General features: G+C 43.3%; 1 protein-coding gene across 5 annotated transcripts in view; it reads left to right on the forward strand.

Annotated features, from left to right (window-relative positions):
* Positions 1–25,189, forward strand: part of LOC106583093 (cadherin EGF LAG seven-pass G-type receptor 2) — a 92,165-nt gene that overhangs the window by 26,464 nt on the left and 40,512 nt on the right. For all 5 annotated transcript variants that reach the window (XM_045705215.2, XM_014166900.3, XM_082967464.1 and 2 more), the window contains exons 2-3: positions 9,350–10,057; positions 24,149–24,371. In XM_045705215.2, coding sequence (XP_045561171.2) covers positions 9,350–10,057; positions 24,149–24,371 — 931 coding nt within the window. The remainder of the gene's footprint in view (positions 1–9,349; positions 10,058–24,148; positions 24,372–25,189) is intronic.

Raw genomic sequence — 25,189 nt, forward strand, 5'->3', positions numbered from 1 at the left:
CATACTGTTTCCAAGTCTCTTTGTCTGTCATAGACCTCTGCCCAAGCCTCGATCCAAGAATTCCACTTGGCAGAGAACATAATTAAGGGAATGTCTGCTCTACTGATACGTAGCATAACCTTCTCTCATGTGATCTGTTTTCCTATTTTTCTGTCTCTTTCGCCATTTTGAAAATCAGTGGCTACATGACTGCCTGTGATGATGGCCAAATAAAGTCCTAAAATGCATGGCTCGTTATTCGAGTTCACATCTTGCTTTATATTATCATGGGAATTCTGAATTAATATAGGCAACTAGAATACAGACTGAGGTAGGATAATTATCTCACGTAACCAAAATATTAAGTTCTCCTTTTCCAATTATGTAACTCATCAAAGCTGCAGAAGGTCTTCTAACTGACGTAACATATGATTCAGGATGTAAATGTCAAGATTTGAATTGCCACTTGTGAGGATGAGTTGGCTGAATTACTTTGACCTCTCTGGCATTTGCTCAGTGCTGTCATGATAAAGATGGCACTATTTGACTTGAAGGATAGGATGTGGTATAAGCTTGCTCAGTTGAACTCTTGGACAGTTTAACTGTGCAGTTACCATTTCAAGATTGATACAAGGTGTACCAATGTACACAGCTAGGCCTGTGTGGAAGAGGCACCAAGGCACCCCTTTCATCTCCCCAGAGGAATCTGGGATTAAATGTTAAATTGAACCTCCTTGGCACACCTCTTTTCCAAAGCTTCTGACTGTTCTCCATTTTTAATGTCCCTCTGACACATTCTCTTCACCAATTTGCTTTCTTTGCGAGTTCCTTTCTGTGTGCACAGACCACACCGACGTGTGTCTGAGAGAGGTGTCCCTTCTTCCCAGTCCTCCCTCCAGCTCCTGTTCCTTCTGCTCTGGGTCTGTAGGGTTCCAGTGCTGCAGTGGCTTGACTGGGAGCAGAAAGATTTAAGCCTTATCAAACATGCTGCTCAGTTTTCCTTCCTTTCTGCTCCTCACTTCTCCTCCTCTCTCTCACTCTTCCCACTCGCTGTCATTGTGGCGCCGGGTGTTTAAACATGCCTTGTGCCAGCCTGGGATCCGGTAGCTTCCACAGTGCTGCTGGCTGTTTGTTTGTCTGTGTGGTTGGTTGGTTTGGTTTTCTCCTCCTCCACCAGAGCTAAGCTGAGAGGTTCTGTTCCCTGGCCCATATCCAGAGCCCCCAGACAAAGAGACTATTGATTACTATCGAGGGGGAAGAGACTGGGGCTTGTTTTCACGACAGGTTTGATTTGATTAGGCGTGTTTTGTGCCTACAGGCCAGAGATGAGACGGCATGCTACAAATAGAACCTCTGGTGACCTTAAACACACCGCTGCATATAGAATGTGGAACTGAGGAAAGAATAGGATGGGTTTCTTTTTTTGTTTATTGATTGATTTTCACAAACCAAATATGGAAGTAATAAACTGCAAAGAGATCCAGACAGATGGAGACAGGATTATCCTGAAAAAGAGAACATCATTAACACCACTAATACTTTGTATTAATTTATTGTCTACCAACAGATCCTTACAAATGTCTGGTTGGATGATATCGGAGAGGGCCTGATTGTCTGTCTAACTTATAATGATTCCTGAACTCATGTTGTCAGGGAGTTCTGAACAACAGGATACATTACAGTGCCTTCGGAAAGTATTCACACCCCTTGACATTTTCCACATTTTGTTGTTACCGCCTGAATTTAAAATGGAATACATTTAATTTTTTTGTCACTGACGCCATTACCCCATAATGTCAAAGTGGAATTATGCTTTTTGAAGTGTTTACATATTAATGAAAAGCTGAAATGTCTTAAGTCTAGTTATTCAACCCCTTTGTTATGGCAAACCTAAATAAGTTCAGGAGTAAAGGTTTGCTTAACAAGTCACATAAGTTGCATAGACTCACTCTGTGTGCAATAATGGTGTTTTACATGATTGTTGATAAACTACCTCATCTCTGTACCCCACTGACATAATTATCTGTAAGGTCCCTTAGTCGAGCAATACATTTCAAACACAGATTCAACAGCAAAGCCCAGGGAGGTTTTCCAATGCCTCGCAAAGAAGGGCACCTATTGGTAGATGGGTAAAAATACAAAAAGAAGACCTTTAATGACACTTTGGATGGTGTATCAATACACCCAGTCACTACAAAGATACAACCAGCCTTCCTAACTCCATTGCCGGAGAGGAAGGAAACTGCTCAGGGATTTCACCATGAGGCCAATGGTGACTTTAAGGGGCGGTTTCACGTACAGAGTTTCAATTAAAGTCAGGACTAGGCTAATTCTAATTAAATGAATCCGTTTTTTTGTTTTTAATGGCTGTCTAAGACGTTGCTTAACTTCAGATTAATTAGTTCTAGACTAAGGTAAGGACTAACCAGTTAATCTTTGTGAAGTCTGATTAGATTAACGATGTGCACTTAGTGCTGAACTAAGGATGCTTCAAAAAACAGGCTTGGGACACTGATACATAAGCATTGTGTGGAATTGGAGCAAGTCACCTAAACCAAGCAATGGACGAAGATAAAATAATTTCAGTGACATTGAAAAAAAACCTCTTGAAGCAAATTGTGTCAAATCAGCCAATTATGAAGAACAGACAGCATGATTCATCAACAGAAAACAAGAAAAAGAATGCCTGGACTACCATTTGTAATGAATTAAACTCAAATGAAAAGTAAACAAAAGGATGCTACAACAACTTCAGGTAAGATACTGTATTGGTTGGCACACTATTACAAATCGGTCACTTTGAAATGTTATTTTTCTTGAGTAACACAACACAGTGGAGCCTAAATGTATTTGTTTGACAGAAATGTTACACAAATAATATCATAAATAATAAGTCATATAATTTCTATTTTGTCTTGTCTTTCTAAGGTCCTGTGGAAAAACCTATAAGTTACCTTAGACAGATGATGTTGCTCGTAGGGAGCGTTTTAAGACTGGTAAGACCTTAGACAGATGATGTTGCTCGTAGGGAGCGTTTTAAGACTGGTAAGACCTTAGACAGATGATGTTGCTCGTAGGGAGCGTTTTAAGACTGGTAAGACCTTAGACAGATGATGTTGCTCGTAGGGAGCGTTTCAAGACTGGTAAGACCTTAGACAGATGATGTTGCTCGTTGGGAGCGTTTCAAGACTGGTAAGACCTTAGACATATGACGTTGCTCGTAGGGAGCGTTTTAAGACTGGTAAGACCTTAGACAGATGAGCTGGGGGACTTGTTGACCGGGATCATTGATAGCCAGCAACCCCTGGAAGGGGTGACATATTGGACACTTCAGATGGGGGACCGTTCCAATCCTCATTTGGTAGGATTCACTCATAATGCAGGGAATATGTCATGTTGTCAGTCAACTCTTGCACTCACATAAAAAAAAGATGTAATGAAGTCAACTCTTGAAGAAATCATGTTATTTAATGAGGCAACATAAGCATTTTCTAGAGGCAGATGATCACCTTGGAGGGGACAACTGCTGCAGCCAGGAGGGAAGATTGTCACTAACCCGGCAGGAGGACAAAGACAGAGGCTGAGCATGCATGAGAACCTGGCCATGGAATTTCATGTGTGCAAACTAATGTATTTAAAAGAAGAGCCTGATATGAAGATGCACATCCTTGATGTTGACTTGTCTATGAAGGAGGAGAGAAACATGAAGCAGCAGCAGTACCAATGTTATTCTCCAACCAGCACCAGTTCGGGGTCCCGATTTATTTCCATTTATGAATTAAAAACCATGGCTATTGTTTGCTTCAATCACTTGAGCTATCTTTGTTGTGAGAAGGGCTGCATAGTAAAATCATCTCTGCAGGCTTGTCCATTTCTGTCACTGTCTGACTCAACCATGGGAACATCTGGGTCATCCTCATGTTTCAATGTGAGGATCTGGGCAGCCATGCTGTTTGAGGTAATTGTGAAGCACTGCTGTTGCAATTATGACAATGCAGCATCTTCCTGGTTGAAAGCGCAATGTGTTTCTGAGACATTCGAAACATTCCAAACATGCGCTCCACCTCTGGTGCGGGTATGAGCTTGGTTGTACCGTTGTTGCTCAGGTCCTATTGAATGAAGATAGAGGGTGAACAAGAAGTTGGTCTGTGTATACCCACACTAACCAAGTATGATTCCACTATGTTGTCCTCCTTCAAACTGAGCATACAAAGAGGAGTTTTGGAAAATCCTTGAGTCATGAGTTGCACCTTTCCAACGTGCAACAACGTTGGAGAACTGCAAATTGGGAGTGCGCACACTTTGTACATTTATTGAGAACCAGTTTTTAAGATTCCTGTACTCCTCAGCATCTGCTGTAGAGGTACACTTGATGGGAATATGACATCCATCTATACAGCCAATGACTCCAGGGAAGTTCCCATATTCATTGAACTCTACCTGGTAGTTGGCTTGGGCAGCAGCATCAGGGAACTTGATATAATTGTCTTTCAGTTAACCTATAGCATTGCAGACTTTGTGGACTAGGAAGGTTCCAGATGCCAAAATACGTCACGGTGATCAGTACTTGAAGGGATGGCCCTTCCCCGAAAAGAGTCAGGTGAAATTCTTGGCTCATGCAAACAAATGTCAGCTGCATTTTCTATTTACATACAGAAAATGATTTCATCAATGGGTTAACCCTGTCTATAACCGCCCTTCTGTCTGGCCTTGGTGGTGCACTTTGATCATCATTGAAATAGTCCAGGTAATCAATTTTCCTCCATTGCCAAGGTCAACCTGGGGGCCAACAATCACTAATCCGAAGTTAAAACTGCCTCTGGCCAGGTTTTATTCAAGCCTTCAATTAGATCTAGATTAACTCTAACCGTCCTTCTGAAAATCAGACTTAAAATCTAGACTAGGGCAAGTCAAACTATTTTAAGCAATGTCTGAGAAATGCAATTTGTTAGTCCAGTTTAAAAGTGCAATTTAGTCTAGGATCAGGTTTAATCTTTTTCAATTTAGTCTAGGATCAGGTGTCTGTAAAACCGCCCCTGTAACAGTTGGAGTTTAATGGCTGTGATAGGAGAAAACTGAGGATGGATCAACATTGTAGTTACTCCACAATACTAGCATTGAGAGAGTGAAAAGAAGGAAGCCTGTACAGAATAAAAATATTCCAAAACATCCATCCTGTTTGCAACAAGGCACTAAAGTAATACTGCAAAAAATGTGGCAAAGCAATTAAGCCTTTGTCCTGAATACAAAGTGTTACGCTTGGGTCAATTACAACACATCACTGAGTAACACTCCATATTTTCAAGCATGGTGGTGGCTGCATCATGTTATAGGTATGCTTGTAATCGTTAAAGACTGGGGAGTTTTTCAGGATAAAAAAAATAAACGGAACGGAGCTAGCCAAAATCAGGCAAAGTCTTAGAGGAAAACCTGGTCTGCTTTGCAACGAACACTGGGAGATGCATTCACCTTTCAGCAGGACAGTAACCTAAAACACAAGGCCAAATTTACACTTGAGTTAATTACCAAGAAGACCGTGAATGTTCCTGAGTGGCTGAGTTATAGTTTTTGCTCAAATATAATTGAAAATCTATGGCAAGACCTGAAAATGGTTGTCTAGCAATGATCAAAAACCAATTTGACAGAGCTTGAAGAATTTTGAAAAGAATAATGGGCAAATATTGCACAATCCAGGTGTGAAAAGATCTTAGATTCATCCAGAAAGACTCAGCTGTAATCTCTGCCAATGCTGCTTCTACAAAGTATTGACTTGGGTGTGAATACTTATGTAAATGAGATTTCTGTATTTAATTTTCAATAAATTTGCAAAAATTTCTAAAAACATGTTTTCACTTTGTCATTATGGGGTATTGTGTGTAGCTGGGTGAGAAAGAAATACACTGCTCAAAAAAATAAAGGGAACACTAAAATAACACATCCTAGATCTGAATGAAAGAAATAATCTTATTAAGTACTTTTTTCTTTACATAGTTGAATGTGCTGACAACAAAATCACACAAAAATAATCAATGGAAATCCAATTTATCAACCCATGGAGGTCTGGATTTGGAGTCACACTCAAAATTAAAGTGGAAAACCACACTACAGGCTGATCCAACTTTGATGTAATGTCCTTAAAACAAGTCAAAATGAGGCTCAGTAGTGTGTGTGTGGCCTCCACGTGCCTGTATGACCTCCCTACAATGCCTGGGCATGCTCCTGATGAGGTGGCGGATGGTCTCCTGAGGGATCTTCTCCCAGACCTGGACTAAAGCATCCGCCAACTCCTGGACAGTCTGTGGTGCAACGTGGCGTTGGTGGATGGAGCGAGACATGATGTCCCAGATGTGCTCAATTGGATTCAGGTCTGGGGAACGGGCGGGCCAGTCCATAGCATCAATGCCTTCCTCTTGCAGGAACTGCTGACACACTCCAGCCACATGAGGTCTAGCATTGTCTTGCATTAGGAGGAACCCAGGGCCAACCGCACCAGCATATGGTCTCGCAAGGGGTCTGAGGATCTCATCTCGGTACCTAATTGCAGTCTGGCTACCTCTGGCGAGCACATGGAGGGCTGTGCGGCCCCCCAAAGAAATGCTACCCCACACCATGACTGACCCACCGCCAAACCGGTCATGCTGGAGGATGTTGCAGGCAGCAGAACGTTCTCAATGGCGTCTCCAGACTCTGTCACGTCTGTCACATGTGCTCAGTGTGAACCTGCTTTCATCTGTGAAGAGCACAGGGCGCCAGTGGCGAATTTGCCAATCTTGGTGTTCTCTGGCAAATGCCAAACATCCTGCACGGTGTTGGGCTGTAAGCACAACCCCCACCTGTGGACGTCGGGCCCTCATACCACCCTCATGGAGTCTGTTTCTGACCGTTTGAGCAGACACATGCACATTTGTGGCCTGCTGGAGGTCATTTTGCAGGGCTCTGGCAGTGCTCTTCTTTGCACAAAGGCGGAGGTAGCAGTCCTGCTGCTGGGTTGTTGCCCTCCTACGGCCTCCTCCACGTCTCCTGATGTACTGGCCTGTCTCCTGGTAGCGCCTCCATGCTCTGGACACTACGCTGACAGACACAGCAAACCTTCTTGCCACAGCTCGCATTGATGTGCCATCCTGGATGAGCTGCACTACCTGAGCCACTTGTGTGGGTTGTAGACTCCGTCTCATGCTACCACTAGAGTGAAAGCACTGCCAGCATTCAAAAGTGACCAAAACATCAGCCAGGAAGCATAGGAACTGAGAAGTGGTCTGTGGTCCCCACCTGCAGAACCACTCCTTTATTGGGGGTGTCTTGCTAATTGCCTATAATTTCCACCTGTTGTCTATTCCATTTGCACAACAGCATGTGAAATTTATTGTCAATCAGTGTTGCTTCCTAAGTGGACAGTTTGATTTCACAGAAGTGTGATTGACTTGGAGTTACATTGTGTTGTTTAAGTGTTCCCTTTATTTTTTTGAGCAGTATATATTTAATCAATTTTGAGTTCCGGCTGTAACACAACAAAAAGTGGAATAAGTCAAGGGGTATGTTTCGTTTCTGAAGGCACTGTACGTAGTTCTGCTCTTTGAATATATTTGCAGACTGAAGGCATCTATTTTTAATGGAGATCTAGGTTATGGCTAACTGGGATATGGTTCAGCCCATGTCTGTTTTCAAAGCTGTTACTCCACTTTTATGTTTCTTGTTATTTCTGATGATGAGTCTGTATGGGTTCTTTTCATTATAATTTCACTCTTCGCTGGGCAGTCATTTGAGTGTCCCAGCCAGAACTTCTCAAGCTGTTTGCTGATAAGCAGTTTTCCCCTGTGTTGCCATTGTGGTTTTCAGTAAGAGGAATGAGTATTGCAAATCACCTCACTAAAATAATCACTCAATATGGTTTGAAGTATGTAAGGTAATGAATGCATGGCCATGGGAAGAATTGATCATGGATTTCCATCTGGGGGATGATGTTTCAAACAACAGTAGTAAAGTCTAGAGTAGGATGAGCTATCCTTGTATGTGAAGGGAAAATTACATTTCAGATGTGTATAGCTCATTATGCAGACAACTGAATAGCCTACTCATCTTATTAACCCTTTGGATACAGTGAGATGGATGTCTGCATTGTGAAAAAATTGCATAAAGGGTAGCTACTAGAGAATGGTGATCAGTCAAGGAGAATTCTAGGCACTATGTTATTGTGAAACGTTGTCTTTCATTATGGGGTTATGAGTAGACATACAGTGCCTTCAGAAAATATTCATACCCATTGATTTATTCCACATTTTGTTGTTACAGCCTGAATTCAAAATTGATTAAAAAAAAGAACACCCATTTACACACAATACCCCATAATGACAGTGAAAACATGTTCGCAAATGTATTGAAAATTAAATACAGAAATATCTCACACCCCTGAGTCAATACTTTGTAGAAGCACCTTTGGCAGCGATTACAGCTGTGAGTCTTTCTGGGTAAGTCTCTAAGAGCATTCCACACCTGGATTGTGCAACATTTGCCCATTTTTATTATTTTCATAATTCTTCAGGCTCTGTCATTGATTGCTGATCATTGCTAGACAACCATTTTCAGGTCTTGCCATAGATTTTCAAGTAGATTTAAGTCAACTGTATCTCAACCACTTGGGGAACATTCGGTGTATATTTGACCTTGTGTGTTTTAGATTATTGTCCTGCTGAAAGGTATGTTTATCTCCCAGTGTCTGGTGGAAAGCAGATTGAAACAGGTTTTCCTCTAGGACTTTGCCTGTGCTTAGCGCCGTTCCATTTATTACAAGCATAACCATACCCATTATTACAAGCATACCCATAACATGATGCAGCCACCACAATGCTTGGAAATATGGAGAGTGGTCCTCAGTAATGTGTTGTATTGGATTTGCGCCAAACAACTTTTTGTATTCAGGACAAAATGTTAATTGCTTTGTCATGTTTTTTTTCAGTATTACTTTAGTGCCTTGTTGCCAACAGGATGCATGTTTTGGAATATTTGTATTCTGTACAGTCTTGCTGCTTTTAACTCTGTGGTGGCTGCATCACTTATTGCACACAGTGAGTCCATGCAACTTATGTGACTTATTACGCTTATTTAGACAACTTATTTAGGCTTGCCATACCAAAGGGGTTGAATACTTATTGACTAAAGACGTTTCAGCTTTTCATTTTTTAAATTCATTTGTAAAAATGTTGAAATACATAATTCCACTTTGATGTGTGTGGTGTGACAAAATATCTCCAATTTAATCCATTTTAAATTCAGGAGAAGTCACGGGTTGTGAGAACTTTCTGAAGGCACTGTAAGTGATGTAAATCCAGATTTGAAGCATTAATACTGTGTCCCCCTGCGTCTCTCCTGTCAGATGGGATCCACTCCGTGTCGGCCCAGTGTCTGCTCCAGGTCACCATCATCACAGACGAAATGCTCTCCAACAGCATCACGCTGCGATTGGCCAACACCACCCAGGAGCACTTCCTGTCCCTGCTATTGGCCCAGTTCTTGGAGGGCGTGGCCTGCGTGCTGTCAGCAGACCGCGAGGACGTCATAGTGTTCAACATCCAGGATGACACAGACGTCAGCGCCCGGATCCTCAATGTCAGCCTGTCTGTGGCCGTGCCCAGGGAGGGCCCGCGTGGGGGGGGAGAGGGGTCCCGGGGGGACAGAAGAGTGGACAGAGGGGCAGCAGGGGCCAATGGAGCGGCAGAGTACTTTGGTTCTGAGGAGCTACAGGAGAGGTTGTACCTGAACCGCAGTCTGCTGGCCCACATCTCCTCCCAGCAGGTGCTGCCCTTCGATGACAACATCTGCCTGAGAGAGCCCTGCGAGAACTACATGAAGTGTGTGTCCGTGCTGAAGTTTGACAGCCTGGCGCCATTCGTGGCGTCCGACACCATCCTTTTCCGACCCATTCACCCCATCGCCGGGCTGCGCTGCCGCTGCCCCACCGGCTTCACAGGAGACTACTGCGAGACAGAGATCGACCTGTGCTACTCCAAACCCTGTGGAACCCACGGCCTATGTCGCAGCAGAGAGGGAGGCTACACCTGCGAGTGCCTCGATGACTATACAGGTAAATGACCTCTCTCTCTTGATTTGATGTTGAATAATAAATGAAGCTATTTCAGTTCGTAGATGACGTACGTGTCACAAAAAGCAAACCATTATAAAATCCCAAAAGATGATTTTGAATGTGTGTGCAGCATGTCCTGTGTTTATAGTGAATGGCCTCATACCCGTCAGACGCAACTGCAAGAATAACGTTGTTTCATATTCTCACTAAGTGGCCATAAAGTACATTTTAATGTCTAATGTCCCATTGGAAATTCTATGGATGTAATCAATCTTGTTAATTAATTATTTCATTCATTCATTCCGTCCTACCCTCCGGTCTATGTATTGACGTTACAGCATGGCTAAGGGCCTATACAGTAATGACACCCGTTCAGCTGGACAAAGGCAGTGTGATGACTTATTGATTTGAATCATCCCTGGACCAATGAGGCGGGACTACATTAAACATGAGCCAGCCTGTTAACTGTTCATGCTTCCTACCCTTCCCCATTGTCTGTCTGAGAGAATGAAAAGGGCAGTCTGTGTGTGAGTTGACAAGTAAAAAAAAAACATATATCTCAATCCAGCAGGGATCAATGAGAGATTATGAACTTGCAGAAAGGAAGTGTGTGTGTGGGAGGAAGTCTGGATCACCATCACATTCTGTCTTGGTTGAGCTAACAGGGTCTTACGATGTGAGTGCTATGAAGAATAGCCAGGTCCATGATGAACCAGAGTGTGGTATTGCCTTCCTGGGGTCTATCTTGTAGCATTACAGTGATGAGTGTCTCTGAATGGGGAAAACAATAGCAATTTGGCCGGTCAGCAGCAGAGTAGCTCTGAGAGGAATAATGGAAGGAGGTGCTGAATTATGGATGGTTACAGATTGAAAGAGGGAGAGTGTCTCCTGCCTGTAACAATGCCCCCTGGTAAAAAATAGCTGGGATGGATAAAGTGTAACTAAACATACTGTGTAAAGGCGGTGGGCTCTGAGGAATGGTGGAAAGGAAGAACTTTTAAAAGCTTCCATTTTTGAAGATGGTGGTACTCTGTTATTCATTACTATCTCAGTCCCCATCTCAAATGGGTTCCCTTTTAAAGTCTTCTTTTTTTAACACTTAAAGCACATTTAGGGAGGAAAGATTATGCACACACTGCGCTAAATATTGTCATATCCTGAAAATATCAGAGGATCTGCTTTCTCTCTGCTTAAGTTGAGAGTTGTAGAATGAGAGAAAGGGAAGGGAATGAACATATGCTAATATGAACAAATACCAGATTCTTTTCCCTCTGTTTATCAAAGGGTTGTGGGGTTGTATGAGAGTTAATTTAATTTCACCCGAGCCCTGCTCTCTCCCTATGGTACATACAGTATGTTCTTTGAAGTTAACTGCTGCTCTAGTTAGATAATGAAATGTGGATTCTCGCTCCTTTCTATAAAGATGGATTCATCTTTTCTGGTTTTTCATTAAAGTTTTTTATTTCACCTTTATTTAACCAGGTAGGCCAGTTGAGAACATGTTCTCATTTACAACTGTGACCTGGCCAAGATAAAGCAAAGCAGTGCGACAAAAACAAGAGTTACACATGGGATAAACAAACATACAGTCAATAAAACAATAGAGAAATCTATATACAGTGTGTGCAAATGGCATAAATAGTCCATAGTAGCGAAGTAATTACAGTTTAGCAAATTAACACGGGAGTGATAGATGTGCAGATGATGATGTGCAAGTAGAAATACTGGTGTGAAAAAGAGCAAAAACAAAAGTAAATAAAAACAATATGGATGAGGTAGGTAGTTGGATGGGCTGTGTACAGCTGCAGCGATCGGTTAGTTGCTCAGATAGCTGATGCTTAAAGTTAGTGAGGGAGATATGTCTCCAACTTCAGCGATTTAAAAAAAAAAAATAAAAAAAAAAAAAAAATTTGTTTTTGCAATTCGTTCCAGTCACTGGCAGCAGAGAACTGGAAGGAAAGGCGGCCAAAGGAGGAATTGGCTTTGGGGATGACCAGTGAGATATACCTGCAGGAGCGCGTGCTTTACCTAGCAAAGACTTATAGATCACCTGGAGCCAGTGGGTCTGGTGACGAATATGTAGCTTGGGCCAGCCGAAGAGAGCATACAGGTCGCAGTGGTGGGTAGTATATGGGGCTTTGGTGACAAAACGGATGGCACTGTGATAGACTACATCCAGTTTGCTGAGTAGTGTTGGAGGCTATTTTGTAAATGACATCGCCGAAGTCGAGGATCAGTAGGATAGTCAGTTTTATGAGGTTAAGTTTGGCAGCGTGAGTGAAGGAGGCTTTGCTGCGAAATAGGAAGCCGATTCTAGATTTAATTTTGGATTAGAGATGCTTAATGTGAGTCTGGAAGGAGAGTTTACAGTCTAGCCAGACACCTAGGTATTTATAGTTGTCCACATATTCTAAGTCAGAACTGTCCGGAGTAGTGATGCTAGTTGGGCGGGCGGGTGCGGGCAGCGATCGGTTGAAAAGCATGCATTTAGTTTTACTAGGATTTAAATGCAGTTGGAGGCCACGGAAGGAGTGTTGTATGGCATTGAAGCGTTTGGAGATTTGTTAACACAGTATCCAAAGAATGGTCAGATGTATACAGAATGGTGTCGTCTGCGTAGAGGTGGATCTAGGAATCACCCGCAGCAAGAACGACATCATTGATATATACAGAGAAAATAGGTTATATATACAAGTACATCAGTGTTAATACTTCTACGCCAGTAGGCTAGCGCAATTAAGTAAACTTTGTGTACAGTTTACAACCATACTCTGTTGTGTGGTTCAAATCTTGGCAAGACTTGGTCACAAGTGTGGGTGACCATAACATGTTGTGCTAGTGAGTGGGTATGTGTGAGTGATTGGTTGTGTAGGCTTAGTTACTGAGGTTCAGGTTGAGCACCATTCTTTCTCATGTACCGCAGTGGATGTGTGAAAGCTGAACTGTGGAGGACGATGGTTCGTGGTGTGTGTCTTGTTAGTCGGGTGTAGGAGGAGCAGAGGGATCCTCATCAATTGCACTTAGATCAGGACTGTACGGCCCAGCTCAGGTCAAATCAATCTACTGGGCCTGCCTGCCGGGTATCCAGACATGCATACAGATCCAGACATGCAGTACAATTGTGTTAGCTGATGATTTATGATGTATGTATCACGCTTTCAGGCTTGCTCTAATATTTGCTGAAACAAGGCTGAGAGAGCAGTCAACCTGTCTCCTCTCCAAGACGGGGCTGAGTTGATGGGTTTGTCCTGGATGGAAACTACAGCTCCTGCTGTTCAACATGACTTACAGTTGGATTTGACACTGTCCCGCTGTGCCGAGAGTGTGTGTGGGCTCAATTGGCTGGTGTGCGTGTTTGAGGGAGTTGTTTTTGGGTGTGTGTGTGTCAGAGGGAGTGTGTGTGTGTGTGTGTGTGTGTGTAGATGCTGAATTGCCTGCTCCATTTGGGTGGGTAGGTAAGTGTGTGTGTGTGTGTGTTGGGTTCCGTGGGCGGGTCCAGATGGCAGTATGATGGAAGCGAGAAAAATAACAGAGCAGAGCAGCCATCCATTTTACTCACGTTGTGAAGGGCAGAGCGAATGATTAAGTCTGGCTGACTCAGTCTGGAAACAGAACAAATGGACAGAAAACACTTGCATTTGAATGATGCGCGGGTTAACTCATAACCCGCCGTCCCCGTAGGTGGGTTTAGGGTCATGAAATATTGTGTGAATGATAGGAGAGTGGGGATCAAGCGGGTTAAATTAAGAGAAAATAATACATAATAAAAACGTAAATGTATCATTCTTGTTTCTTGTACAATTCATATCTATAGCCTACATTGAGGTTATTCTTTCATTAGTTTTATCTGTCGTTAGGGAATTAGTTTACTTGCAAAGTAAAAAACATTATCTCAACTATAGAAGGTTGTAGCTCAGCCTCTGAATATCAAAAAAGCTAAACAATGATATTCCCATATGCATCGGAGTCACGTCTTTCCCGGGTATTTTACAGCTTGTTTCTAGCAGAACGCATCGCTGTTATACAGTGCATTCGGAAAGTATTCAGACCCTTTGACTTTTTCCACATTTTGTTACTTTACAGCCTTATTCATCAATCTACACACTACCCCATAATGACAAAGCGAAAACATGTGTTTAGAAAAAATAAAATATATATACCTTATTTACATTAGTATTCAGACCCTGAGACTCGAAATTGAGCTCAAGCGCATCCTATTTCCATTTATCATCCTTGAGATGTTTCTACAACTTTATTGGAGTCCATCAATTCAATTGATTGGGCATGATTTGGAAAGGCATATAAGGACCCACAGTTGACAGTGCATGTCAGAGCAAAAACCAATCCACGAGGTTGAAGGAATTGTCCATAGAGCTCTGAGACAGGATTGTTTCGAGGCACAGATCTGAGGAAGGGTACAAAAAAATGTCTGCAGTATTGACAGTGGCCTCCATCATTCTTAAATGGAAGAAGTTTGGAACCACCAAAACTCTTTCTAGAGCTGGCCGCCCGGCCAAACTGAGCAATCGGGGAGAAGGGTCTTGGTCAGGGAGGTTGAGCAAGATCCCGATGGTCACTCTGACAGGGCTCCAGAGTTCCTCTGTAGAGATGGGAGAACTTTCCAGAAGGACAACCATCTCTGCAGCACTCCACCAATCAGGCCTTTATGGTAGAGTGGCCAGACGCAAGCCACTCCTCAGTAAAAGGCACATGACAGCCCGTTTGGCGTTTGCCAAAAGGCACCTAAAGGACTCTCAGACCATGAGAAACAAGATTCTCTGGTCTGATAAAATCAAGATCGAACTCTTTGGCTTAAATTGCAAGCGTCACGTCTGGAAGAAACCAGGCACCACTCATCACCTGGCCTATACCATCTCTACTGTGAAGTATGGTGGTGGCAGAATCATGATGTGGGCATGTTTTTCAGCAGCAGGGACTGGGAGAGTAGTCAGGATTGAGGGAAAGATGAACAGAGCAAAGTACAGAGATCCTTGATGAAAACCTGCTCCAGAGCGCTCAGGACCTCAGACTGCGGCGAAGGTTCACCTTCCAACAGGACAATGACCCTAAGCACACAACCAAGACAACGCAGGAGTGGCTTCGGGACAAGTCTCTGAATGTCCTTGAGTGGCCCAGCCAGAGCCTGGACTTGAACCCGATCAAACATCTCTGGAGAGACCTGAAAATAGCTGTGCAGCGACGCTCCCAATCCAACCTGACAGAGCTTGAGAGGATCTGCAGAGAAGAATGGGAGAAACTCTCCATTTACAGGTGTGCCAAGCTTGTAGCATCATACCCAAGAAGACTCTAGGCTGTAATCACAGCCAAAGGTGCTTCAACAAAGTACTGAGTATCAAAAACATGTTGGGTCGTTTTAACAGATTTTTTTTATTTCCTTATAACCGGTCAAACTGATGTTAATTTTGCCTGGGAAATCTTTCCCATTTTCTGGGGTTATTGCATTTTCTCCGTGGTCCCTAAACGTCTTTGCTGCGTGAGAGGAACAGAAATGGAAGAGGAAAGGAAAACAAACTTTACCTATGTCAACTAGATTGAAGGGTTCATACTATCAATTTCTGATGTTATTCTGGTGAGCAAGGGGCAATAAGTAATGACAGAAGAGAAGCTGCATCTTGACTAAGAAATAGCTTATCAAGATGTCGGAAATGATATGCCGAAACAACATATGCCTATCGGGTGCGGGCCTCATAGTCTGGCGGTTACGGATGGGTTATTAGCAATTGTGGTTGGGTGCGGGTGAACAAACAGCTGACCCGTGCATCACTATCGCATACATACAGGTCGTTATTGTAAAAGAGAATGTGTTCTCAATGACTTACCTGGTTAAATAAAGGTTAAATGTTTGGCAGAGTTACTCCACCTCAAGATTTCCATTTGGTGAAAGGCTTGGCACATGCATACTCAGGCTGACTGGCTCTTGTTCAGGCAAATGAGAAATAAGTGCACTTCCAGAAGGCCAAAGTAAGTTACTTTAAGGAGCAGATCTCTCTCTGTGGGTCTAACCCCAAGAAGTTCTGGAAAACGTTTAAAGACCTGGAGAATAAACCCTACTCCTCACAGCTGCCCATGTCCCTTAATGTTGATGATGTGGTTGTTACTGACAAGGAGCACATGGCTGAGCTCTTTAATCACCACCTCATTAAGTCAGGATTCCTATTTGACTCAGCCATGCCTTCTTGCCCTTCCAACATTACCTCATCTCCCACCCCTTCTAATGCGACTAGCCCCGATGCTCCTCCCTCTTTTCCCCCTGCCCCGCTACAAAGTTTCTCCTTGCCGGTGGTCACTGAGTCCGAGGTGCAAAAGGAGCTCCCTAAACTTGACCCCCAAAAAGCATCTAGGTCAGATGCTTTAGACCCTTTTTTCTTTAAGATTGTAGCCCGATCATTGCCAAGCCTATCTCTGACCTTTTTAACCTGTCTTTCCTCTCTGGGGAGGTTCCCATTGCTTGGAAGGCAGCCACGGTGCATCCTTTATTTAAAGGGGGAGATCAAGCTGATCCTAACTGTTATAGGCCAATTTCTATTTTGCCCTGTTTTTCAAAAGTGTTGGAAAAACTTGTCAATAATCAACTGACTGGCTTTCTTGATGTCTACAGTATTCTCTCTGATATGCAATCTGGTTTCTGCTCAGGTTATGGATGTGTCACTGCAACCCTAAAGGTCCTCAATGATGTCACCATTGCCCTTGATTCTAAGCAATGTTGTGCTGCTATTTTTATTGACTCTGCCAAAGCTTTTGATATGGTAGACCATTCTATTCTTGTGGGCCGGCTAATGAGTATTGGTGTCTCTGAGAAGTCTTTAGCTTGGTTTGCGAACTCAAAGACACTACCTCAAAGAGTGCAGTGTATAAAGTCTGAACATCTGCTGTCTCAGCCACTGCCTGTCACCAAGGGAGTACCCCAAGGCTCGATCCTAGGCCCCACGCACTTCTCAATGTACATCAACAACATAGCTCAGGCATTAGGAAGTGCTCACATAAATTTTATATGCAGATTATGGTCTTATACTAAACTGGCCCCTCCCCGGATTTTGTGTTAAACGCTCCAGAACAAAGCTTTCTTAGTGTCTAACAAGCTTTCTCTGGCCTTAACCTTGTTCTGAACACCTCCAAAACAAAGGTCATGTGGTTACTACCTCTGAGAGTTGAGAGCTTGAGGTAATCACCACCTCATACATTGTACTTGGAAGTATGGCTCGACTGTACACTGTCATTCTCTCAGCACATATCAAATATGCAGGCTAAGGTTAAATCTAGATTTGGTTTCCTCTATCGTAATCACTCCTCTTTCACCCCAGCTGCCAAACTAACCGTGATTCAGATGACCATCCTACCCATGCTAGATTACGGAGATGTAATTTATAGATCGGCAGGTAAGGGTGCTGTCAAGTGGCTAGATGTTCTTTACTATTCGGCCATCAGATTTGCCACCAATGCTCCTTATAGGACACATCACTGCACTCTATACTCCTCTGTAAACTGGTCATCCAGTCGCAAGACCCACTGGTTGATGCTTATTTATAAAACCCTCTTAGGCCTCACTCCCCCCTATCTGAGATACCTACTGCAGCCCTCATCCTCCACATACAACACCCGTTCTGCCAGTCACGTTCTGTTAAAGGTCCCCAAAGCACACACATCCCTGGGTCGCTTGTGTTTTCAGTTCGCTGCAGCTAGCGACTGGAACGAGCTGCAACAAACACTCAAACTGGACAGTTTTATCTCCATCTCTTCATTCAAAGACTCAATCATGGACACTCTTCCTGGCAGTTGTGGCTGCTTCGCGTAATGTATTGTCGTCTCCTTGGTGTTGTTGTCTGTGCCCAATAATGTTTGTACCATGTTTTGTGCTGCTACCATGTTCTGCTGCTGCCATGTGTGTTGTTGTCATGTTGTGTTGCTACCATGCTGTGTTGTCATGTGTTGCTGCCATGCTAGGCTGTTGTCTTAGGTCATTCGTTATGTAGTGTTGTGGTGTCTCTCTTGTCGTGATGTGTGTTTTTGTCCTATGTATATATTTGTTTTATCCCAGCCCCCGTCCCCGCAGGAGGCCTTTTGCCTTTTGGTAAGCCGTCATTGTAAATAAGAATTTGTTATTAACTGACTTGCCTAGTAAAATAAAAAAAATACTTTTAGCCTTTACGTTTACAGTGTTTCATACTGCACTGTAAACTACACTACATGGCCGAATGTATGTGAACACCTGCTCATCGAACATCTCATTCCAAAATCATGGGCATTAATTTGGAGTTGGTCCCCACTTTTCTGCTATAACAGCCTCCACTCTTCTGGGAATGCTTTCCATAGATGTTGGAACATTGCTGCAGGGACTTGCTTCCATTCAGCCACGAGCATTAGTAAGGTCGGGCACTGATGTTGGGCGATTAGGCCTGACTCGCAGTCAGTGTTCCAATTAATCCCAAAGGTGTTCGATGGAGTTGAGGTCAGGGCTTTTTGCAGGCCTATAAAGTTCTTCCACACCGATTTCTACAAACCATTTCTGTATGGACCTCACTTTGTGCATGGGGGCATTGTCATGCTGAAACAGGAAAGGGCCTTCCTCAAACTGTTGCCACAAAGTTGGAAGCACAGAATTGTCTACAATGTCACTGTATGCTGTAGCTCTAAGATTTAAGGGGCCTAGCCCGAACCATGGAAAACAGCCCCAGACCATTATTCCTCCTCCACCAAACTTTACAGTTGGCACTATGCATTGGGGCGGTAGCGTTCTCCTGGCATCCGCAAAACCCAGATTTGTCCATCAGACTGCCAGGTAGTGAAGTGTGATTCATTACTCCAGATAACGCCTTTCCACTGCTCCAGAATCCAATGGCGGCGAGCTTTACATCACTCCAGCCGACGCTTGGCATTGCGCATATTGATCTTAGGCTTGTGTTCTGCTGCTCGGACATGGAAACCCATTTCATGAAGCTCCTAGACATTTCCACTTCACAATAACAGCACTTACAGTTGACCGGGGCAGCTCTACCGGGGTAGAAATTTGACGAACTATCTTTTTGGAAAGGTGGCATCCTATGATGGTGCCACGTTGAAAGTCACAGAGCTCTTCAGTAAGGCCATTCTACTACCAACGTTTGTCTATGTAGTTTGCATGGCTGTGTGCTCGATTTTACACACCTGTCAGCAACGGGTGTGGCTGAAATAGCTGAATCCACTAATTTGAAGGGGTGTCCACATACTTTTGTATATATAGTGTATTGCTAAACACACTCTGCCCCATATGAAACACTCTGCCCCATATGAAACACTATGCCCCATATGAAACACACTGCCCCACATGAAAAGAGGCTCCACAGAACAAGGCTGTTGTGGTATACTGTTTTTCTTTGATCAAGCAGTTGTGTATTTACTCAGTAGCCAACAGTACAAACATGCTGAGAGGTTTATAATTCAGTGTTTGAAGTCGTATTAATCAACTCAAGGATCAAAGCATGTAGGAATGCCTCATGGAAACTTTTCAAAATGACCCCGACGACTGCTGCAGGCTCTGAATGGGCAGCAATCGTGATCATAGATTGTGTTTTGTGCTTTATTCAGTGCATCCCACAGAACGTCTCTGTTTTAGTCCCTCACCTCTGATCTAGTTAGTTATTAAAAGCAGCCCCATCATTGTTGCCTCATGTTAACCTGTTGTCTGGTCCAGGTGCATCACCTGGGCTATGATATGATGGGTTTGACCAGTGGGATCACAATTATGCCACTCTGTCACCTTCACTACTACTGAGTGTAATCAGTGGGTGAGATATAGAATAGTTTTCTACATGGACCTGATTTATACTGAGTGTAATCAGTGGGTGAGATATAGAATAGTTTTCTACATGGACCTGATTTATACTGAGTGTAATCAGTGGGTGAGATATAGAATAGTTTTCTACATGGGCCTGATTTATATTGAGTGGAATCAGTGGGTGAGATATAGAATAGTTTTCTACATGGGCCTGATTTATACTGAGTGGAATCAGTGGGTGAGATATAGAATAGTTTTCTACATGGGCCTGATTTATATTGAGTGTAATCAGTGGGTGACATATAGAATAGTTTTCTACATGGACCTGATTTATACTGAGTGGAATCAGTGGGTGAGATATAGAATAGTTTTCTACATGGGCCTGATTTATATTGAGTGTAATCAGTGGGTGACATATAGAATAGTTTTCTACATGGACCTGATTTATACTGAGTGGAATCAGTGGGTGAGATATAGAATAGTTTTCTACATGGGCCTGATTTATATTGAGTGTAATCAGTGGGTGACATATAGAATAGTTTTCTACATGGACCTGATTTATACTGAGTGGAATCAGTGGGTGAGATATAGAATAGTTTTCTACATGGGCCTGATTTATATTGAGTGTAATCAGTGGGTGAGATATAGAATAGTTTTCTACATGGGCCTGATTTATACTGAGTGGAATCAGTGGGTGAGATATAGAATAGTTTTCTACATGGGCCTGATTTATATTGAGTGGAATCAGTGGGTGAGATATAGAATAGTTTTCTACATGGGCCTGATTTATATTGAGTGGAATCAGTGGGTGACATATAGAATAGTTTTCTACATGGCCTGATTTATACTGAGTGGAATCAGTAGGTGAGATATAGAATAGTTTTCTACATGGGCCTGATTTATACTGAGTGGAATCAGTGGGTGAGATATAGAATAGTTTTCTACATGGGCCTGATTTATACTGAGTGGAATCAGTGGGTGAGATATAGAATAGTTTTCTACATGGACCTGATTTTATACTGAGTGTACAAAACATTAAGGACACCTGCTCTTTCCATGACAGACTGACCAGGTGAATCCAGGTGAAAGCTGATCCCTTATTGATGTCACCTTTTTAAATCCAACTCAATATTAGGAAGGTGTCTTTAATGTTTTGTACACTCAGTGTACATGTCAAGTGTATCCTCACAGCAGACTCAGTATGTTTGCTATTAAATAAGCCCTGTTGAGTGTGTCGACCCAGTGTTGAGTTCCCTTTAACTCCCTTCCTTTATGCCTTCAGCAGAGACTGTGCCGATATGAGGACTCTACCATTCTGTTTCATTTAGGAGAGGAGACCATACGTTTCAGTTACCTGAAGTTACAGAAACACCCTTTCCAGGTTTGTAGAAGTGTCTCAGCAGGAGGAGTTGGTTACAGCACAGCGTTTAATCCCCCTGCGCATTCACACACGTTGTTTTAAAAGCATCAGCTTAACAATTACACAAATCTTTACGATACTATGAACCAGTCATAGTGATCATAGACTCTGTTGTCACAACATGTAGATTATATAAAGATCAGTAGAGATGTACAGTGCCAGCTGAGGGCTGTGAATGGTGTCTGTGTACTAGCCTATTCTACTGGTGATTCTCATCTCCCGTGATAATTAGCTATTGTTTGATCAGCAGCTCTCTCTCCTCAGTCTGTTAGAGCTGAAGATTAATTATGGAAGAGACGTGTTTTTTTGTTCTTTGTTGCATAGAAAATTATGTTTGGGATTTCTGGACAGAAGCGAATTTAACAAAAAATCTGAATGCCTTGTCAACTCAGTTTTGATGTGTGGTGGTTGGAGACGAGGCATCTGGAGACCCATCTGTGTGAGTGTTAAACCTTGCACATGCTTCGGCGAACCGAATGGGTGAGCTCGCATACTCCCTTAGAAAACAAAAAAAAGGCTGCAATAGTACTGTTTGTCCATCTGAGACGCCGTAGCCAGTATACTCTTCCTCTGAAATGAATCTAAGATAACTCAAGAAATGTTTAATTCATTTAAATGTTTTGTCAAAGAGATCTTAGTCGCAGTATTTTACCCCTGACAAAGGTGTCTGGTGCAGTATTTCTCAAGTGAAAATTCCAACAGTTCAGGTTGTAACGCAACAAAATGTGGAAAAAGTCAAGGGGTGTGAGTACTTTCTGAAGGCACTGTATTTTCGAATAAGTTCAATACATTTATTTGATTTCCTACTAAGTTCAGTACATTTTTTTATGCCGGTATTGTTGAATTCCGTTTCATGTCTGGATTCCATGATTCTGTCTGTATTCTCCGCATTGCGGAATTTATAGGGCCACCAGTCCAATCATTATGCCATCATTGATTTGAATGGGGTGCCCGTTCTATTCATTATATTTCTATGGCATCACATGCAGTCAGGAGTGGAGGAAAGGAGATGTTTTAGATTTTTCTTGCTATTCAAACGGTTATTACGGAGACTGGTAATTTGGCTTGCCAATTGTGTGTGGACTCACAACAGCAGAGCATCTCCTCCTCCCTATAACCGAGCGGCACCATCTCCAGGATCCCTGCACATTTTCACAGCCTTAATGATTCATGCTGGCAGTAAACAGAAAGTTAGGGAGGGAGGGGATCTGAAGGTGTGCAACTAGAGCAGAGGAAATGCTGTCTAAATAATTGATTGAGGTGAACTCTCTGAAATGGTGACTCTCTGGCAAGCTCCTCCCATTGTCATGCGGCCCAGTTCACCTAGCAACCCAGAGCTGTTGTTCCAAGACCCTGCACCTGTGGCGGGCGGGTGTTCCAGAGGGACGCTTGACAAAAAAACACTGGCTCTGTTTATTCTCAGGTTACCATATAGACAACAGAACAAACAACAGAACAGGCTCAGGTGTCTGCAGGACGGAGACCGGATGCTCACTAATGACTCTTACTGGCTTCTGTATGTTTTATAGACACCAAGGTGGGATATATCCACTAGAATAGAATTTCAGCTTTCCTGGTAGGTATTTTGGGGTAAACAGAATACTACAATTTTTCCGGTTTGAGTGTAAGATGATTGCATATAGTTTTCTTAGTAAATGAATCAATAATGCTCAAAAAATATAAAAAATACTATACAAATATTATTCTCCTTTGATGTAGCGTGCAATTATAACTCTGAAGAGAAGAATACAGAACATTAACGTTGAAGCCTCCTCACAGAGAATGAGGCCACTGTAGTGCCCAAGGTGACTTTAGAAGAAGTACACTACTATCCCAGTGTGCCACTTTCCTACAATAGCCCAGTGTTGGCTGCAGCAATGTTTGACCACATCAAGCCATGACTAAATGTCCCATCTTCTCCTCATTTGTTTAGAGACAGAAGTAACGTGTTGCCCGAGGCGAGTCGCTGATTAAACTCCACACGACTGATGCAGCTATAGTTTTTTTTCTGTTTCTGGGTGACTAGCAGTAGCCAATTGTCCCCAAGCGCAATCAACAAGAAACCGGCAACACATTGTCATGGTTCACCAGGGCAAAGTGACTGTTCTTCTGCCAGTGTAGCCCACCATGGTACATTGCTGATTGTACTGTAACAGTACAGTTAGCATAGGATAACATGTTTTAATTCACATCTTGCCAAAGTGTAATCCATAATAACCACAACAGCCTTGGAGTTGAATGAATAAATACATGAATGAAGGAATGAATGCACCCTACAACAGTAGTGAAACAAAGGGGGTCCTTAATTGTCTTAGACTGAGAATCCTGTGATTAGCGAGGATGTACAACACAAGTCATGTGTATCTATAGTCTATAGAGATGTTGTCTGTGTGGTGGGTACAGGACCGTACAGTAACACGACACACAGCGGAAGTGTTCCACACTGCTGAGTGGCTCTGACACAGATTCCAGCTCGTGCAAGGAGGCGTGCTGTCTCGTCATAGCAACTGCAGCCTCTCATCCAGAGACTGGAGACAAATAGAAGTTGTGAGCACAGGGCTACACAAAGCATGTAGGCTTAATAACAGTGACAGTTTCCCCCTGCCATAGCACTCTGTGACTCCCTCACTTTCTCACATTCCCTTCCCCTCTGTCCCTCACGGCTTGTGCTAAGTTTTGGAGGCGTCTTGCCATGCCCCATATTGAACTGCTGCAGTGGTGTGGTGAGAATTGACACTAGTAAAGTTGAACTGGAAAGGAGGACCAATGGTTTTAACCCACACTGTCCAGGGCTGGCACTGATTTGTCACCTTGATAGTGGTTCATTCTGACTCGTCTCACTTTCTCTTCACCTCTCTATTCCTCCCTCCCATCTCTGTCCATCTCTCTCTTCCTCCAGGCAAGCGGTGTGAGCTGTCGTGCCGCTCCGGGCGTTGTGCCCCAGGTGTGTGTAAGAACGGGGGCACCTGTGTGAACCTGCTGGTGGGAGGGTTCAAGTGCGAGTGTCCGTCTGGCAGTTATGAAAAGCCCTACTGTGAGATGACCACCAGGAACTTCCCCCTGCAGTCCTTCCTCACCTACAAGGGCCTCCGCCAGCGCTTCCACTTCACCCTCTCCCTCTCGTAAGTACAACAACCACCCCACCCAGTGGCACATGGCCATCTCAGTCATTCCCTTTCACAATACAAAGTATATCCCTAAATATACTACTGTGATTCACTTCACCTCTCTTTCTTTCTCCCACTACTTCTCCCTCTTTCTCTTTTTGTATGCCTCCTCTCTTAAACTACACATACTCTCTCGCTCTCCTTCTCTCTCACAAGTATCCCACAACTGCTCTTATACTCTCACGCTCACACCTCTTATAGCCTGTGATGCATGATGATTCCTCCGCTCCTCTCATTGGCTAAGCGTCCTGGTGTTTAATAAGAATTATTGAATCATTTAATAGCTGTAGTCTTTAAAAGTCTAATCTCTTCTAGCTGGGATTGGGTTCCCTGAGCATGGTGAGTGAGGATGGATGGATGGATGGATGGATGGACGGATGGATGGATGGATGGAGAGGTTTCTAATGTGGGTGAATGAGAAGAAGCCCAGCTGCCTGAGAACTTACTGTTTCTGGACTGGCTCCTTGCCTAACCGAGGGCATTAATCTAAGACCCAGGAGTCCTATCTTATTCCACTCAGTGGTGACTTTGAGCTGTGAGTCAGCGCGTGGCCTATTTCTCCTCCTCAGTTGCTCTCATCAATGCGAATCTGGAGATATGTTCCGTCTGCCCCTAGGGTTCGTGCGTGTGCTGTTGCACGTGTGTCTTGCTATTAAATCATACACCTAGGGTACCCTCATCCTGGGATGCCTAAATATTTTTTGGAAACATGTATTCGCTCTCAATTGACAGCCATCCAGTTTTACATCAGCACTAGTTTATAATGGTGTCAT

The sequence above is a fragment of the Salmo salar genome, chromosome 22, assembly GCF_965601325.2.
Source record: "Salmo salar chromosome 22, fSalSal1, whole genome shotgun sequence".
NCBI lineage: Eukaryota > Metazoa > Chordata > Actinopteri > Salmoniformes > Salmonidae > Salmo > Salmo salar.